Here is a 20,049-nt window from a genome sequence, read left to right as displayed (position 1 = left end):
CATCTCTCTCCCGTTTCCTGTCAGCCTACTGTCTGTCCCTTCAAAAATCAATAAAAGGCGTAAGCCGCAAAAAAATATCTTAAAAAAAAAAAAAATGTGGCCAAATGGACCATTTGCACACAAATTGATACATTAATTGCGTAAACAGCAACATCGGCCAATCATTTTGTTTGCTTAATTGGAACCTTTAAAAGGTAGTGTAAGTGAAATGTTTTGGTTAAAACAAAAATATCTTTATTAAAAGGTTAAAACACTATATTCTGATAGTAATCAATGCTATAGTAATAGTAATATTATGAATCATTTTCTGTTTAATAAAAAGCTGGAGAGTCGTGTAGACTCATGTTACTTCAACAGACACTATATAGCAATGAGTAGGCTACTATCACAGCTTTTTAACACATATTTTAACTAAAGAAAATCACTTACAGTACCTTTAAATATTTCATTTGCATGTTAAATAAAAATACCCCCAACTATTTTGTGCCGAGATGGGCTCTGTGTGTAACTGTAGTCCCCCGTTCAGATGTGCTGCAGAGCCAATCAAATTAAGCATATGGTGGTGCGCGTGCTGGCCTAGCGGTCCAGGCACGTGCCACATATAGGCTCTGGCCTATTTCCAATTTCCAATACTTTTACTTCTACTCCACTACATCTCGGATCCAAATCTTGTACTTTTATTCCACTACATTAATTTGAAAACCTTTGTTACTAGTTACTTTGCAGATTTAGATTATTAGTACAAAACGTACACTACCCTATTTTCAAAAGACTGCATAATTACCGGTATCATTTTGATGCCAATACTTTTGTACTTTTACTCAAGTACATTTTGAATTCCGCAGCATCTCTAAATTGCAGCATTGATACTCTTACTTAAAATGTGAGTACTGTTTTCCACCACTGACCATGCTCATGTCCAGCAGGTTGTGCAGCTCTAGCTGCTGGTAGACGCTGGTCCTGTAGGCTTCCATCTGCTCCTTCTTGGTCTTGGCCAGGTCAAAGTCCTCCTTCTCAATGGCACAATGCTTCTCCACATCGTAGCGTCCAAGACGCTCCCCCACCTGAAACATTGGACAACAGGAGATAGAGAAGACATTTTTAGAATCTGATCTCAGGTCTAAATGAGTTAACTGAAATATTTGCTACTGGGGGGGGTCCCTGGAACAACATATTTTCAGATGGGGGTACATGGCCAAATACAGATAATGCTGGGGGTCCTTGACATGACAAATGTTTTAGCATCACTGATTTTTCTTTTTTTAATCTGAAAACTGCCAGGATTTAGAAGAAATTTTGTAGAATTGAGCCACATGACCGTACACTTTAAAGGTAGGCCGAATTGATACTGTGAGATATGCGTGTTCTATGAGATTATCAAAGCACGCAGCCCCATTGTCATCAATACAACTCCCTGTATAGAATTATAGATATGCCCATGACAAATTAAGAGTTCCTGATTCTGAGGGCAGCAGCAGTAAAACAGCTTCTGTCCATAATGGCTACCGAACACAGCAGAGTGCACAGCAAACATACAGACTGTAAATGTACTTTAATACTATAGCCGCGGTACCCAGGCTTTTATTTTCGTTCGCTTTCGACTCACGGACTACTTCCAGAAAGTCAAGATGGGTCAATTCTTTACGAGGAAATTCCATCAAGCCAAACTCACTAGTTAATCTGGAGCCAAGCAACCAGGCTTCAACAGCCAGCGCCACCGAATGGTTTGTAAGGTCCATTCTGTCCGCCGTGGTGCAAATCTGTTCATTTGCTGAATCTAAAAACCAGGTGAGGATCTCTCGGTTAGAGACAGCCTCAGACAGGCTGGTTTTTTTCTAGGCTAAATTGAGTGGAATAACAGGGACACACAGACTTCAAACTGCCCTCTCCACTGTCTTCTTCTCTAACCATGCATTTTCATGTGTCATTATAACTAACAGCATAATAAATCATCCTTTGACATGATATGAATGGGTAATGACAAGGGATTTTCAGCATGACCACCTTGGCAACTGCCTTGTCTGCAATGCTAATTGGTCACGTTAACAAGAAGAGGTGTTTGTGCGTCTGTGTGTGTGTGTGTGTGTGTGTGTGTGTGTGTGTGTGTGTGTGTGTGTGTGTGTGTGTGTGTGTGTGTGTGTGTGTGTGTGTGTGTGTGTGTGTGTGTGTGTGTGTGCGTGCGTATGTTTGTGTTCGGTTACAAATACACTCGCGGTAACAGGAAACAAAGAGGGAGACAAACCCCAAGACCATCAGTGCAGCTGTTGAGCTCATTAAGTATTCATTGTCGGTATGGCAACAGCATAAACAAAGGTGGTTGGTAACGGGAATCTGAACAATGTTTAAAGACTACAGTTACAATAACACAGTTGAAATGACACTACTGGATATCAGAACAATGTTTATCAGCTGCCACATGAATAAACATTAGTAGTTTGAATTACTAAAGATAAATAATCTCCCTCCCTTAAAACGTTTCTTCATCATCTTGGTATATGTGTAGCACTGCACACATGTCATATCTCCCTTGTCTACAGTATAGTCACTGGCTACAATAACATAAATCTTACAATGGCAATAATATCACTTGTAGCCTAAACGGGTGTAGGCTACAGACCACTGGTTTTCAACCCTTTTCATATCAAGGTCCATTATTTCTTTGGCATTTGAGCCACGGGCCACCATTTGATGAGATTTAGCCTCTCTGACCCAAAAGACTTTGTTGTCATTGGATAAGATTTTGTCCACAATTCCATGCTGTATTGATGTTGATACCATAGGAGAGAAAACATTATCTGGCCTGGGCCGTCGCTCAGCAAAAAAAATAATTAAAATGTTTTAATAATAACATTCTCTAATTGTGTAGACAGACTTCTTGTAAATGAATTCATGCCGATGTTTTACAACAATTTAACTCTTCAGAGCATAAAATGATGGTTTCATTTTACACTTGGAGTCTCAAGACTTAAAGATCTAATAAGGGTCCATTTCGTTACCAACTCTCCATCATTTAGCTGGGGACCACCTGGAACCCCCTCAACCCCTGCGAGATGTGGCCAATGCATTTCCGAGGGTCCCCAGCCCAAGACGTTGAGAACCCCTGCCTTAAAGTAGCACTTGCTACTCATTATATAATGGTGGATCAATGGTACTCTGTGTCTCAGAGGTGGGCTGTGGACACTTAACCACTATGACCGATGATGTAATTACTGGTCATTTCAAACATTGATTCCTGATGAACACCAGGAAGTGTCGACACGTTGAGTCCTTCTATCTTTAAATAAACTACTGAGAGCTTAAGAACGGTGTGCGGACATCCTACCTAGTACCTCCTTTCTGTTTTTGTTCATCACCCATCAACATTTCTGAGATGTGCTTGCTTCACTTTTGGATCTCCTTTCAAACCAGACTTCAAACCTCTTCTTTGTTTTTGATGCAAGCACAGCAAGAAAGGCTTTCATTTCAACATGCTGACAGGAACAGAAAGGCTGTGGTTTCCATTAGCTTGAAATCCCAGACGATAATGTCACTGGTAGGTATAGCTATCTGAACTGTCCACAGTCCACCTTTGAGACGCAACGTTCGTAGGTGGAAATGGTGCCATCTTATAATGAGCATTATTGAGGACAATACTTTTTTTATTTTACCGAACATATTTAACTCAAATATTTGCTTCTGGGGGTCAGAATATTTTGTGATGAAGGTCTGCAGCCAAATACAAATAGCCGATTTGCTGTTCCAACATATCACGTGAATTCTCCATTCATTGCCAATGGGAATTTTATGTTTGAATTTAATGTTAAGATGAAAATCTACACAAATACACTGTAGCTGAATATGTGAGGGGCTAGCGCCTAAATGTCTCATTAGCCCATTCAGGTCAAACCGGGGGCCCTTGAAATGAAAATGGTTGAATATCACTGCTAGAGCCGTACAAATCTTCTCTTTGGGGGTTCTTATATTTCAAATGGGGGGGGGGGGGGGGTCCGCAGGCTAATAATAAGTATCATTTTGGGGGTCCTTGACATGGAAAAAGTTTGGGAACCACTGGTTTCCATGCGGTATAGTAGCATGCAGAAGTGACGCGCGAGTCTCCTGGCTATAATACCTTGTGCAGGTCGGCGATGGCCTGCTTCAGGCTCTTGGCCGTGTCAAAGTTCTCCTGGCGGACCATGTCCTGTTTCCTGAGGTCCAGCAGGCGGATGAGCTGGGCCACCTCGGGGTCCTGGTACATGTCGAAGGCCAGGTCGTCCAGAGGAGAGATGGACTCGCACTTACTGAAATGGGACAGAATCATCAGGTGACGACACAGGTTATCCATTAGTATCACCACAGTGGTGGGGGGGAAAGTACTCAATTGTGCAGTATCAATACTGCAATGTAGAACTGTGCTCCATCAAAATGTACTTAAAAGTACCAAAAGTAGAAAGTGCTCACTATGCAGAATTTGAAAATAGCCGATCTACAAGCTCACAATGCGTCTCATTGCGACACATTCTGCTTGTAGACCGGCTATTTTCAAATGGATGAAATTTATATCGGACTGAAGTGTTTAATTAAGCAATATTACAATATTACAATATTACACACCACCCCCATCAACGACAAATTTAATATGAAAGTTAAAATCGCGCAATTAAAAACAATGTTGCAAGTTAGATGCTTAAGCCATTTAAACAGTGTTTTGCATGAGCACATACATGCGAGGATTTGGGCTGTCTGTGCTGAAATATTTCCATGACGGGACGTTGGAGAGTATAGTGCAGTGCTGCAGTTGTGGAGAGTCCCAACGTGGGTAGCCTACTGTAGCCTAATCTACAGCAGGCCGATGTCTTTCTGGAGTTACGGTATACATGTGCAATCTCCTCCTCGTTTAATAAACCCGACGCGTCGCTCGAATGCCAAATGTACCGTGCCAGCGCAAGTGGGAACTGCATCGGAGATAGGTAGGCTACCCAGCCAGCCCACCACCCCCGTGCCAGCCACATAATGAGGCTATAGGGCTGCACATTCATATAATGACAGTTGACAGCCCAGCCACTGCAGTGATCGGCGACTGCGAGGCAATCTAAATAGACTGTCGAACGTGCATGGTCAGTTGGTCACGGACGGACGACAGTGATAGAGAGAGACAGACAGACAGGACAGGAGGAGCGTGTGTGTGCCTATTTGTTATTTAATTCATGGTTCACAGGTTCAGGTTTTCGTTCACTAATATATGTTGTATATTAAATTTAAAATACTTTAATAATTTAATATACAACTAACAACACACAGTGAAAGTTGCTTGCAAATTGCGATATGTGCGTGCGTGCGTGCGTGAGGCGGGCAGCAAGGGAAGCGAAGCGAGAAGAGAAACAGACAGCTTTATTTAATTCATCCAGGTTTATTTATTTAAGATACAACAAGTTGCAAGTTGCGTGTGCGTGCGTGCGTCTGTGTGTGTGTTTATGAGAAATGGGGCAGCAAGGAAGTAACCATGGTTTCAGGATCGTATGGCAGAACGTTCATGTCGCAAAAACGAGGGCGAGGCTTGATCGAGATAGATTTCAGCCGTCACATTTATTAACATCGGAACGAAATTAAGGAAGGATCAGCTGTTTGCGATCACTTTATAAATGCCGTGGCGACGTGGGTGTCCTACGAAACCTGCACTCGAATCTGTGGCAGATTTTACACTCGATTGATAAATGAGGGCCTAAGACCATAGAATATATATGAATAGAGAAGGCACCCAGAGGAAACCCTGAGGCGAAATGGACATAGTGGCCGAATGAAGGTATTGCAGCCTGGCCCCAAACACATGAACGCGCTGGTCCGTTGACTATCATTGTGCACGTTCACGACGGCAGCACGCTCGTTCGCGTTCGTGCACGTTCAACGTCAGCGCGTTCATGTGTTTGGGGCCAATCCATCCCAGAATGCTCTCTGTTCCTACCCGGAAGGAGGAGTGAAATTGCCTCATGCGCTTATGAGCAACTTAATGCAAGTGGATGGAAGGAGAACTTGGGTGCCCTCTCTATTCATATATACTCTAAGGTTAAGACCCATGGAACGCATCTGTGTCACCTTAGCTTTTAACCACTTTAACTATAATAACCATTATTATTTTAAACTTTAGCTGTTGAAAAATAGCAGATCTACAAGCTCATAGCGTGGCACTGAATGCTGCGCTACGAGCTTGTAGATCTGCTCTTTTTGAAAATTCGTGAAAACTTGTGCAAATCTTTGAATATATATTCAAACGTTTTGAACTCAAATCTTTGCTTAATAACTGAATATTATTCAGATGAGGGTCCGGGGCCAAACACTGCATAATGTTTGGGGTCCTTGACATGAAAACGTTTGAGCACCGCTGACATAGAAAAATAGAGGTTTTTCCACAAAACTGTCAGGCTTTACAAGACATTTCGGGTCTTGTTACTGGACTAAATGGCTTGTTATTGTCACGGCACAACAAAAACAAAAAAAGAAACGGGGGTTCAACGTCCTGTTCTCACCCCATGTAGGCCGAGTCCAAGGCTGTGTCCAGAGGAGTACTGTTGAGGTAGTGCTCAATCAGCTGTTCTCTGCTGGGCTATGGGGGGGGGGGGCAAACAGATGGACAGAGGTTTCACACACAAGCCTGGTTTATACTCTGTTCCAAAAAAATAGCAGATTTACAAACTCCCAATGTATCGTGATATGAAAATGTACCTACACACGAAAACACACGCACGCACCCGCTCGCACGTGTGTGCATGCGTGCGTGGTAGCCCTGGCCCAGTGAGTGGGTATAACCCTTGGATGAGCGGTAGATGTTTGACTTCCCGTGCGGGGAGACCTGGGTGTGTGAATCCAGGTGGTTGGGATGTTACATTTTCCTATAGTGGCTTGGCTTAGGAGTATAGTTCCAATCCATTTCTAAAGGTGCAGTGAACACACCCAAGTACACTAAAATCCTCAGTCGATCAGTCGATACCCGGCCGGGGATCGAACTCCCGACCTCCCAGCTTCAGCGCGGGCACTCTAACCACAAGGCCACAGTCTGGCTCTCAGGGCCCTAATTAGACGATCTATGGTGCACGGCACAGAACGGAAGGCACAAGCTGCAACAGGGGTGCGTCCATGCCAATTTGACTAGTTATATGTACAGCACACGATCTGGGTGCTAACACCAGCGTGTGGCAGTAATTGGCGGTGGTAAGCCTCTGAATCAGTCATGGGTGTGTTTTGAGTGACTTGACAAAGACCTCACGGTCGAGACGTATTATCGTTTGCCTGCTGTGTCAATGAATAAAACTTTGGAGCATCTTAAAGTGAGTTGCGAGCCCCTGCTTTGTTCTGTGTTTTGGGTGTTACATTAATTAAACCATTCCCTTTAAAAATCCATTTCGGAGGGGAACCCCCTTTTGGTGTTTTAAGCATTTATGTCATACTTTAGCTGTAGAAAAATAGCAGATCTACAAGCTCATAACGCGGCACCGAGTGCCGTGCTACGAGCTTGTAGATCTGCGATATTTGAAAAATCGTGAAAATGTGGCGCAAATATTTGAATACCGTATATATTCTTTCAGAGTGAACGTTTTTAACTCAAATCTTTGCTTCTGGGGGGTGCCTGGAACAACATATTTTCAAATGGGTGTCCGTGGCCAAATACAGATAATTGACATGGAAAAGGTTGAGCACCGCTGTCATAGAAACAGGATTTCAGAAAACTGCTATAGTAGGCTCACTGGAATTTGCATAACAGATTAGAGGAGAACCAAATCACTTTCTGCTGTGGAAAAGTGTGGGACCATCTAGTAAAAACATCTGTGAAATTGTGACATATCAACATAATAATCAATTCTCAGATATGCTCTCTTCTCTATATTGAACCCATGACAAAGACGTGCGCCCTGTCGTCCCTGTGAAGGAGCTGTTAAATGCCTCTCCATTGAGTAGAGACAGATAAAGAAGCCAGGCTGCAATGGGCTCACAACATTCTTACAGTATTACAGTATGAGAGGTATAGGAACACATTTTATTCTATTGTGTAATAAAATAAGCACAATAGGAGCAAAATGTATTTTTCTCTGCCTCTCCTCACCGCTTGTCTTTGGAGACATAACGGTGTCATGTTTAAGTGATTAGTAATAGGATTAATGAAGAATATGGTGCTTAAAAAAAAGTTTATCTGCTGTTTGAGGGACAAAAACAACTTACGGTACATGTGTTGTGGTAGGTGTATAGGCTACAATGTGGCAAATTTGCTGATGGCAACGTAAACTCACCATATATAGATTATCATATGTCTCAGTTATTATTTTTTTAAATCACCGTCAATGTGTAATCTCTCAAAAATGTCACCTTAATTGTTGAATTGTTGTGTTGAATTTGGATGGATTTGAATTGATCCATCTCTAGGCGCACCAAGGATATGTTTGAGCTCTGTGTTTTAGACCTTCTTTGTTCAGGTCGGAAGATAACAAGATAACAAGATAACAATTGTGCTGCCCGCGGAAGATAGAGACCTGTTTACTTTGTATTCATTTGCATTATTTTAGAGCATGTTACATTAATAATTAACTGGACAAACTTGTGCACATGCAATGGTTATGCATATGCTATCCATGATAGCAAAGCCTATACCGATGAAAGTAGGGTTGCACGATTATGAAATTATGACCGATCTCTGATTATTTGCAGGGTCATATCTGCCGATACCGATTCTGACCGATATTATACGGATTATGCTGCCTTTAAACATTAGAAATCCACAAAACAAAAGCGACAGAGCCATGGATGATGGACAGTCACATTATTATATTTTTATGGCCGATATGGCCGATTTCGATATGCTACCGATCATATCATGCATCGCAATGGTTGGGCACTACTGGAAGACGAGCCATCCGTAGTGGAGGGAGAGTGGATTCAGTGCTGTGTCAGGGTGCTCGTATGAGGATTAGCACAGTAACAATGCACAGCTTGTTCACCGAGATCTGTGTGTGTCTGTGTGTGTGTGTGTCTCTCTGTCACTGTACTCTGTACTTGCATGCGTGTGTGTTTTACACTGTACAGCACTTGTCAATGTGAACGTGTATACTGTTTTACTGTATGTGACTGTGTTTGTAAGTGCACAGTTACATTTACAAGTCTGTGCATGTGTGCCTATGAGCACGCGTGGTTACAGTATATGTGTGTATGTGTGCACAAACCTCATCATATGTGTTTGTTTTGTGCGCATGTGTGCATATTAATTTGTCAGTGTTTGTGTGTGTGTGCATGCGGTGCGTGTGTGCGGTGCATGCGTGCGGTGAGTGTGTGCGTGCATGCAGTGTGTGCGTGCAGAGTGTGCTTTAAGCTGTTCTCTCCCCTCCAGGAGCTGTCCGTCTTCAGGTCTATCTGATTACAGCCGCTAACTAAAGGCCTCCTGTGTGATTACACACTGCCTTTACCCTCTGTGTTTTATGACTACATTCCTCACACATACACAAACACACACACATACACAAACACACACATACATGGAGTGGTGGGGAAAAAGTACTCAAATGTTTGTATCAAGTGTCTGTGTGTCTGTATCAAAATGTACTTAAAGTGTCTGTATCAAAATGTACTTAAAGTACCAAAAGTAAAAGTACTAATTGTGCAGAATGTCCCCTTTAAAGTTGTCAAGTGTATAATAATAATCTTTTGAAAATAACAGATCTACAAGCTCACAATGCGTCGAATTGCGAGCTTGTAGATCTGCTCTTTTCAAATGGCCAAAATGTAGGATATATATATAGGGCTGAAGTGGTTAACACAATATTTTCCTCTGAGATGCATAGTGGAGTAGAGGTAACAATTATACAAGTAAATGCACTTAGGTATGCAGTTACTTCACACCCCTGGTCTGTACTAAGTTGAAGACCCCTGGTGTATGATTGTATTATACAATGAATTCTAATCAGGCCCATGTTGCAGTGCCAAAGAAGGCTGCACCTGTCATAGGGTTTGAAAACCAACTGATTGCTAAACAAATCAAACGTGTTATGAAATGTAACTGTCAACATAATTGCAAGGGTGAAAAGTTTCTTCATAAACTTAAATACAACAGCACCCCCAGCTGTTGTAAAGACGTAAGTTCAGTGTTGAGTGACGTCAATGACAGACAGAGACAGACACAGAAACAAACAGGTTTTTTGGTTCACTGGTTCACTTACAATTGTGTTAAAAGCATTGGAGTCCACAGAATCTCCCAGAACATTAATGGCAACCAAAGCAACCTGTAAAACAAAATGTAAAACAAATGAAGGCGGTTGAATGAAAACTGTTGCGTGGAAAATCTGAAATGAAAGTCTAATGTCCGACAATATCGAATGAGAATATAGCCGACTGTTTTCCGAAACATGCGAAATTGCATCTGAGCCGGTCTACGAGTCAAGTTATTTTCAAAGCTGAGCACCCACTGCCTCAACCAAGGGCAGTTTCCAGGGGAAGTGCACGTGCTTTTCTTTCTTTACTAATATAGAATGTGACTTTTTCAGTTTTCGCCGTGAAAAAGACAAAGTCAGATGACATGTTACTTGGTAATTGACACCTATTACAAAAAGTATTGTGCCATCACAAAATAACAAATAGACTGTACTGACTGTAGTAGTAGTTGTAGTTTACACACAAACACAAATCACCATTATACCATATGATGATATGCCTCAGATTACATTTGTAAAATAATGGTGACAACAAAAAGTGTGAAAGTCAATCATTATCAAACCATCCCTAAACATTAATTCAAATGGAATCGTGACCTTGAAGTCAAACTGCTCTCAAGAGCCTGAATGGCAGCTATTCATTGCAGTTACAAGTAGAGCCACTAGATGGCAGAAACGTACTTTACATGTTTCCTCACATGCAAAAAAAAACAAGTTCTTTAACTTGTTTTTTGTGATTTAAAAATTGAATCAATGAATTCACAGCCATAAAATGGAAAGTAAACATTGAATCATGGATTTAGATATTAGAGAACGGTGATGATGCCTTAATACATGCTCAAAGCTAATATTGCACAGTAAAATCATCAGTGTTCTGTTAACTCTGTAAACACCAGGCTGTTAACTCTGTCACCAGGCTTTCCACCTCAGAATAACTGAGAATGTATAAATACAACCATTTGAACACTAGCTCTCAAAATTAAAATAATAACACGCTGCACTTTACTGTGTGATATGTGTTTAACATTACATGGATGACATCGGACTTAAACAGGGTAAAATCTTTATGGGAAATTTTGATTGGCAGATTTTTCTGTGGTGCCAGAAAAACACGGCCACTACTATGACCTACACAAGTGGTTTTCAACCCTTTTCATGCCGAGGCCCATTATTTATTGGGCATTTGTGCCACGCCCACGGACCAACATTTGATGAGATTTAGCCTAAAGAATATTTTGTTGTCGTCGAATAAGATTTTGTCCACAGTTCCATGCTGTATTGATGTTGGTACCATTAGGAGCGATAACAGGCAAACGTTGATCAAAATAACAATTCTTCTACATTCTCCAAACGTGTAGACTTCTTGTAAATTAAGTAATACAGATTATTATTTTTTTACAATAATTTAGCTCTTGAGCTCTTGAGATCTAATAAGGGTCCATTTCTCCATAATTTAGCTCAGGACCACCTGGACCCCCCTCAAGGACCACTGGTGGTCCCTAGACCAGTGGTTTCCAAAGTGGGGTCCGGCGTCCCCCAGGGGTCCTTGAGGGAGTTCCAGGGGGTCCACAGCTAAATTAGTTTTTGAACCAAATGGACCCTTATTATGGGTCTGTAACTCTGAGACCCCTTTTCCACCGGGGTTGAACCGGTTCGGTTCTTTCTTCCCGCTAAATATTGAACCAGTTCAGAGTGTTTCCACTGAAAATGAGTGGGTTCCGAACCATAAACGTTCGTTCCCAATGTGAACCACAAAACGGTGGTTCAGCTTTGTAATTGCACGCAGCGCTTTGTGAACCGAGACGATATAAGTGGGTGTGTCAGTAGGTTGGAACTTGTCAGTGGGTTGGAACTTGGGAGGACGTCGCAGACACAGTGACACACGCAACAGATATCTTTGAACAAAAATACGTTTACATTAATTGCCAACGCAAACATGAAACGATCCAAACGTATACGGATGCATCGCGATCCAGAATCCAGAGACTTGCGGGGCGTTATAATAACTTGTAACCTTGACATCACAATCTCGTGGATACTGTTTACATCGGTTTGTGTTGTGCAACGCCCTCGGGCGCATAATAGCGCCACCAAATGAACCGGCCGTCAATCTGGTGGAAATGCAGCCGGTTCGCGACCGGTTCGCAAAAAGCACCAAGGTTCGGAACGGCACTGGTTCTGAACCGAAGTTCTTTTGGTGGAAAAGGGGCCAGTGTGTACTCTCAGAGTTAAATTAACATTGATTTTACAATATAAATTGGGGGTCCCAGCGATAGAATCAGAAATGCCATTAAATGGGGGTCCGTAGACTAATGCATGTCAAACTGGGGGTCAAGCCTGAGGAAGGTCGCAAGACAGAAACGTTGCTTCTTAAATAAATGCTCTGAACCTAGCAAGTGGCGGTGTGCGGGTGTCCCTCCTTTCTTCATTGTATATGCCTCGTCATCATCGCACCTGCTCCAAATTACCTACCAGGTGTGTAGTAATTTCTCTATAAACTGGGGGTCCTTGAAAAACGGGTTGAGAATCACTGCTAGAGCCGTAAATATCTTCTCTCATGGGGGTCCCTGGCATTATCTCTTGAAATGGGGGTCCGTGGGCTAATTAGTGTCAACTCGGGGGTCCTTGACATGAACAAGTTTGGGAACCACTGGTCTGGTGTGTCTGAAACAGTGGCATGGGTGCATCCTCCTCCTCCTCCTCACGTTTCAGCATACCTGACTGTAGACATTGTAGCTGTTGACGTGGTTTGCGTGGAACGTTATTCTCAGGTACGTTCCAATAGCATCCACGTGGACAGACTTGAGCTCCCGGGCTTTGAATCCTGTCTTCTCATTGTCTGACAGAGAGACATACCTGTAGGGAGAGTACAGCACAATGTTGCTTTAAAAAAAGAAAATTGGCCTCATCATTATGTAAAGGATAATGTCTGGCTAGCTGGTCATTGTTGAGAGATAATTCACCGAAAGAATGATTAACCACAGACGCCCTGAAGGTGAATTATATCCCAACAACCAGCTAGCCAGACATTATCTCACTTATTACACAGCTACTTACATAAAATAATAAATAGACAGTTGACACAAAAGGGATATAAGTAACATGGGTTTTATTTAGGCTATTTAGCATACAAAATATGTCCATGGGTATTCTGCTCAAGAAAGTAGTTAATTTGAAAAGTTTGTACCAGGGAAGTGTGATAGGAATATGAGCCGAGTGCTCTGAGGCAGGCTTTGATCAAAGCTGGCGTTGATTAGCCATCGGTCTGTTATAGAGTGGAGCGGTCATTATCACGAAATAACACCCCGCTAAGTTCAGCGATTGACCAATCAGATTCAAGCATTCAACCAAGCTGTTGAACATCCTTTACGTCTGTGTGTTGGTTTAAAAAATATATTGAGAACCAATGTAAAGTATTAGAAAGTGCTTCGGACAAAACCTCTTAACTCCATTGAGCCTCAGACTGTCTCCTAAAGCAACTAACTCCACCACCTCTCCCCCTCTCAATTGACAATATATAAATTCACAATACCAACTTTGATGAGGCAGTATTGCATTGATTGGTTTCAACTTTGATTTGGTTTCTTCCCGACATGACAAATATGTAAGTTCTATCAGGTATATTTCCATTGTACAAGCATATACTAATCATCATTCAATCATAACTGATTTTTTTTTCTCGTAGGATCAATAACTGTCTGTCTGTCTGTCTGTAAGTAGGTAATAAGAACCTGCTAGACATTTATTCGCGCATTAGTCTGATTTGTGGGATTCATAGATATGAATTAAATACGGTAGTACAGAATAGATAGGTCATAAACGCCCTATTGCACTGTTGCAGTGTTCACAGCCACTTACTGTGTTGGGGGACAACACAAATATGTTCATTGCTATGGAGGAGATATAGATCTGTGTGGCATGCTGAACAATTCCACTTCAAACAGAGAACGCCGTGCCATGGATTTATTGCTGTTTGACATGTCAGCACACAGGATTGCTAGGCTTGTAATGAAATGTCCTTTCTATCATTTTCTATTGTATGGTTTGGAATGGGATATGACATTTTAATATGAACGCAAGGCATTCCCAATCAATTAAAGATATGAAATAGGCTGTGGTCTTGATGGAAACTACTCCAAGAGTAGTTGAATTTTTGTCTTTTGTTATTACTCCCACAGAATTTGTCCAAACAATATATAGAGCCCTGGGGTACGCCAGCCCGGTCAACAAATTATATAGGGTTTCAGTGAATAGAGGTCCCGTCTTCCACAGAGCTCTTGAGGAGTTGAACCAGTGGTTGGTCCTGGCCGACACGCTGTAGATGTTAACTCGCCTAATACCGGTTCGTACTGTTCAAAAAGATGCGATGCAGTAAAACATGAATGCATAAAACAGGATTTATTTGACTTCATCGTCCATTTCTTTCCATACACAGATTGGGTGAATGAATTATTCTTTCAAACATTTTGCCCCCAGCCACACGTTTGAACAAAGGTAACCAGCGGACAAGAGAACCATTGCCCTTCTGGATCAATCCTCCCACCCATGACAGTGAACTTGACACTTTTATACAGCAGAGCACCACCCCCATGGTCACACAAATTCATTTTAGATTTCATACCCATTTGGCTCCTACACAACCCATTTTGGTGTTAGCATCATGTCGTGCTTTAGCTATTGAAAAATAGCAGATCTACAAGCTCATGTGGCGCGCTACGAGCTTGTAGGTCTGCTATTTTTGAAAAATCGAAGAGCGACTGACATAGAAGACATTTTTAGAATCTGATCTCAGGTCAGAATGAAAACTGTCAGGATGTAGAAGACATTTTTAGAATCTGATCTCAGGTCAGAATGGGTTAAAGTTTAGTGTTGGTGACCGCAGTGAGTCTTACCCCAGTCGGCGGAGCCGCCCAGGGGACCCGGGGGACCCGGGGGTCTGGGCCCCTGGGAGTGACTCTCCAATGTGGAACTCCACCTTGGCTGATATCAGGTACTGGTGGGCCAGTAGCTGCAGTTTCCTCACACGGCAGCGCTCCGCCAACTGGAGGGTGATGTGTTGGGGGTAGGGACACCGCCTGGACACACACAAACATTGCATAATATAAGCTGCCATTGTTCGCATACTAGCAAAGGGGTCAGCTGTCAGAGTATCTTCACAGGGAGTATCTATAAGGGAAAGCATAAGGTGTGTTTACTGTATAAGTGTGTTGTGTGGAATTCATTGTCACAACAAAAACATATATCTCAAACTAATATCTCCTCTTAAGCTTTAATAACTTTTCACCCTAAACCCAAAATGGAAGTATGCAAACAGAAACATTAATTAATTAATTAATTTCCTGTAAGACTTCACAATTTGATGCAGCCCTAATGCATGGCTATAGGCGCGATTCATAGTCCTATTTTAGAGCCGAATAAAAGTCGGTTCGGCTCATTTGAGGTTCGGGGGGGGCGGGTACCGTCCTAAAGTCGGCTCTTCGGTGCTACTGAATATTTCTGACGAGCCAAAATCATTTCGGCACTACAGCGGTAAAATAGGAGTATGAATCGGCCCTTAGTTTGTTCAAATTCTGATACAAAGCACAACCTTAGCAGAACAGTACTGATTGACAGCATCGAACAAAAGACAGAATGGTAAAACCTCAGGGAGGTTGAGGGAACCAGCTGGGCCTGGATTCTACCTGCTCCCCACAATGATGTAATTTGCCTAGAAATGTGTTTAATTGTGATAGAACCTTTATAAAATGAGCCATTGTACCTGTGATGTATCGTTGCATTTTATCTCTATGCACGTACTGTATATGCTCACTTCAGTGTTAGGCAAATAGGCAAAAACCTATTTTAAATTCAGTCTATTTGAAAATAGCCGATCTACAAGTCAAGCTCACAGCTATTTTTGACAAAATTACTGTACTTTTACTGTAATTTGTCTGTACTTTAACTCAGGTACAATTTTGAATAGAGGACTTTTTGCTATTTTGAGTATTTTTATGTTGTGGTATTGATACTTTTACTTAAGAAAAACATCTGAGTACTTCTTCAACCACTGTACCTTGGGGATCTCCAGCCATTGACAGTCGGTGCATGGACCATAAGTTCCTTGGCACTGAAGTTCTCCTCATGACCAGAAGAGCTGACCACAGTGAATCCAATCTTCCTGGGCATTCCTCTGACAGAAACTGGGCACAGAACAAAACATGGAAGCATTGAAAGGTTGGCCCATAATCCCAACATAAACAGCTTGAATGTAACCAACAGACTTCGATGAATTGAATACAGTACACAGGACCACAATGGAAACGAGCCATAGTGCTTGCTTGGGTTTAATCCTTTTTAGGGATGTACCGATGAGACATTTTGGCCGATATCGATATCCGATAATAATTAATTGCGGTATGGCCGATAACGATATAACCGATGTCGATATGATCTCATTTTGTATTAAAAAAAATTAATAATTCCATTCTGGAAAAAAAGGCTTATAAACACTGAATTTAAAAAAAGCAAAACATAAACCGCTTGAATGTAGTATTTAAAAATGTTCCAACTTGTTGACTCTTTCGAAAGCTTCCCCAGAAAACACTGATAGAATTTTCAGCCTTCATCCTAACAAAAGGCTTTTTCAGGCTTTTTTTAATTTTATTTTTCAACACAACTATTTATAAAAAACAAAAGAGGTATAGGAGCGCGCCGCACACCAATAGTGAGAAGGTGCTGACCACGGGAGACAAGACATGAAAAAATAAAGAGAGGTCACACAGCTCGTAGTCACGAGCTGTGTGACCGGGGTTCGGGGTACGGCAGGGATGGTAAAACTGATCAGATTTATAGAGATAAAGACAAAGGTGCACTATCAGGGTCAGGGAGTGTCCTCAATTTGGCCAACACCCAAACAAAGGGTTGCTGGCAGCATTTATGAATATATTTTTACAGCAAAAGAACATCAGCATGCAATATGCCGGCGGTCAGTACAAATATATATGTATATATATTTGCTAAATACATTGAAATGTTAAAGAGTTTAAACTGTTTATCAGTTTATTGACTTCCATGGACCCAGACAAGACTGTCCAAGTGTCCAGTAAGTAATTTAAAGAGGGAGTTTTCCATGTGTCTATGAGGTGACAGTACTTCATTAGACACCCTGGCTGGAGTCGTTTTTATATGAATTAACTTTGTATTTAGGGTTTCTTCCTGGAGGTTGAACCCTTGACAGTCAAACGGGCCAATGAAATAAACAGTAATATAATGACAATCACACTATCAGCCCTTCCCCCAACCCCTAACCCTGTATCATACAACTACAGCTGTGGGTGCGGCTTCAGTTCAGGACCTCAGGTGGATCACCACCCCCTATGATCACCACCCATCACCACCCACCAGGCATACTTAAAGGACCACTTCACCACTTTTCAACCTATCTTCATATAATAGGTCCTCACTAATAATAATGGCGCAATTTTTTTCTACTCCCTAGTTCAGAAACCGTCTTCCAGTGACATCATCGATGGGGAATACAAGCTAATAAAAACTGCAGGCCTTATAGTCCTGAAAAGTTGCAATGCGAAAATGGAAGCCATCGTTCTCACAATAATGAAAATCTAAACATCACTGGAAGACGGTTTCTAAACTGCCCACAGACCTCCTATGAGACACAGACTGAGTAGAAAAAAGTTGTGCCATTTTATCATGATTATTAGTGAGGAGAGGACCTATGAAGATAGGTTGAAAAGTGGTGAAGTGGTCCTTTAATGAATTGGTGTGCGTGCCCAGATAAAAACAACATTTTAACAAATACTGTAAACTTTTTGGAAAAAATTATACCTCCTTATATAACAATAAGACCTGATGAATTGCTCCAGTGCCGTGATTTTTTGTGGGGATTTATGTGGGGAGCTCCCCACATAACAAGAAACCAAAGGACTGTCCATCTGAACTATTTATTAATACTAGGATAGCAATAAAATATACTCTACTATAAACAGAGTTAGTTACCTAACACATCCAGAAATACTGCAATTACGAATTAAAATTTGCTGAAACTGTTTTTGTTACAACTTTAGTTATTGATGATGAGTCATCAGATAGCATTCATCATTGATGACTGCTATCTGATTTGAGTGGACATTCAATCTATCCACCCATGTTACTTTAAATTACCGCACTTAAAATAATGTAAGTGTAAATAATGCTCAAGCTGATTATCCACTGAAACAGAATAGGATTAAGTGAGAAGATTAGATTACACAAGGCGGGCATGGCAGAGAGACAGCCAACCATTAAATGACACCGTGACTAAATGCATGTTAGTTCACTTAAAAAAACCTTGAGTAAACTAACACTAAAGGAACTCCTGTTGCAGTTCTGGATGACGTGATGATATGCAGCCCTTATATATAGCTTCGCCCGTTACCTTTTTGGAACTGGATTATGATGAACATATAGTTACATTCATGCAAATGTCCTGACAGCCTCCTTGCGACATAAAACACCCGTTGAGGAAACATGCTGTGAATCAACACGAGGCTGTTTTAGAAGACATCTTACCAGAAACATCACAAATATGTTGACAGCTCTCCAGCAGCAGAGTCTCATGTCATCTCCATAACCACCAACGACAACAACCAACTCTTACTCTACACAACAGGGGCCGGAGAGACATGCGCAACTGCGTCGTCGTGAGCGTCAGACGCATAGAGGATTGTGGTTAATGTAGTTTGCTTTGCAGTGGTGGAAAAAGTACTCAATTGTTTTACTTAAAGGGATAGTTCAGATTTTTGGAACTTAAGCTGTATGAAATACTTGCAATTAATAGTGGTTGCAACTGTATTAATTGATTGCCCGAGTCCCGTGGTGGAGTTCTGCTCTGGTTTTCGGTCATTTTGTGTGTGTGTGTGTGTGTTATCACATAAAACTTTTGGGCGTAGTGATATGGACACAAAACAGTTCTGTGTGAAACGGTGTGATAGAGTCTTGACATCATGAGACTTCCCAGTAACTGACAACATTGACACGTCATCATCAATAAATTAAAATACAAATCTTCACTTTTTCACTACATTACTAGATGCATGGTCAGGGACCACATGTAACACCTTCATCATTTCATGGCTTCACGGACCACCTGCTGAAAACCCATACATGGCCAACTCTTCTCCCTTCTGGCTCCAAAACTATGGAATGCACTTCCCATCAAAATGGGACCGTACCCAAGTTCCCTCATGCCCTATGTTCCCTCAGCCCTACTGTATGTCCATATATATACTGTATTTTTTAATATACACAATTTTAAATATATAGTTTCAGGATGACATGCTCAAGTCATTAATATGTTGCAGGAGATTTGTGGTATTGTGTAGGCTATGCGATATCGGTACCTCATTTGTCTGTGTGAGTCAAGTCAACTGTATGACCACAGTGGAAAAGAACATGGCATGACATAATTGTTAAAGAGGGCAGAACTGGACAAGTAAATAGTTATATTTTTTGTCAGTTGAGAGAAAGTGTTTCAAAGTGTCAAATTCCAATAACAACTAAATCATAATAACACTCAACAAGCATAATTCATGGAACCCTTGATCCACAGACCTCCTCCTCAGCTCTGATCAAGGTTGAGCACCCTAATCAAACTACTATTGCATTGAGTGCATTCCTTTAAATCCTGACATATGGCCTTCATGAATCACTCATCATGTACTTTATTATCTGTTTTGAATCTCAGGTATATGTTGCCATTGCATATCAACATAGAGTACAGTACCACACTTTAATGGACTGACACCAACTATTTAAGTTACGTTGACAAACACAAAACTAGTTTAGCTTGTAGAACTTCCTGTCTCCTCATGTCCCCAAGTAACACTGTCCTCTGAAAGGCCATCTGCAA

At 41.5% G+C, this 20,049-nt stretch overlaps 1 protein-coding gene across 1 annotated transcript in view; it reads right to left on the bottom strand.

Annotated features, from left to right (window-relative positions):
- Nucleotides 1-18,794, bottom strand: part of cep104 (centrosomal protein 104) — a 62,067-nt gene extending 43,273 nt beyond the window's left edge. Inside the window, exons 1-8 of the mRNA XM_083768738.1 lie at nucleotides 18,711-18,794; nucleotides 16,216-16,342; nucleotides 15,056-15,238; nucleotides 12,881-13,019; nucleotides 10,173-10,235; nucleotides 6,501-6,577; nucleotides 4,109-4,277; nucleotides 909-1,064 (exon numbers count right to left, since the gene is read on the bottom strand). Of these exons, the coding sequence (XP_083624864.1) occupies nucleotides 909-1,064; nucleotides 4,109-4,277; nucleotides 6,501-6,577; nucleotides 10,173-10,235; nucleotides 12,881-13,019; nucleotides 15,056-15,238; nucleotides 16,216-16,328 (900 nt within the window). The 5' untranslated portion in view covers nucleotides 16,329-16,342; nucleotides 18,711-18,794. The remainder of the gene's footprint in view (nucleotides 1-908; nucleotides 1,065-4,108; nucleotides 4,278-6,500; nucleotides 6,578-10,172; nucleotides 10,236-12,880; nucleotides 13,020-15,055; nucleotides 15,239-16,215; nucleotides 16,343-18,710) is intronic.
- Nucleotides 18,795-20,049: the final 1,255 nt, after the last annotated feature.

The sequence above is a fragment of the Protomyctophum parallelum genome (genome assembly GCF_964188405.1).
Source record: "Protomyctophum parallelum genome assembly, chromosome: 7".
NCBI lineage: Eukaryota > Metazoa > Chordata > Actinopteri > Myctophiformes > Myctophidae > Protomyctophum > Protomyctophum parallelum.
This window is presented reverse-complemented; position numbering and strand designations above follow the sequence as displayed.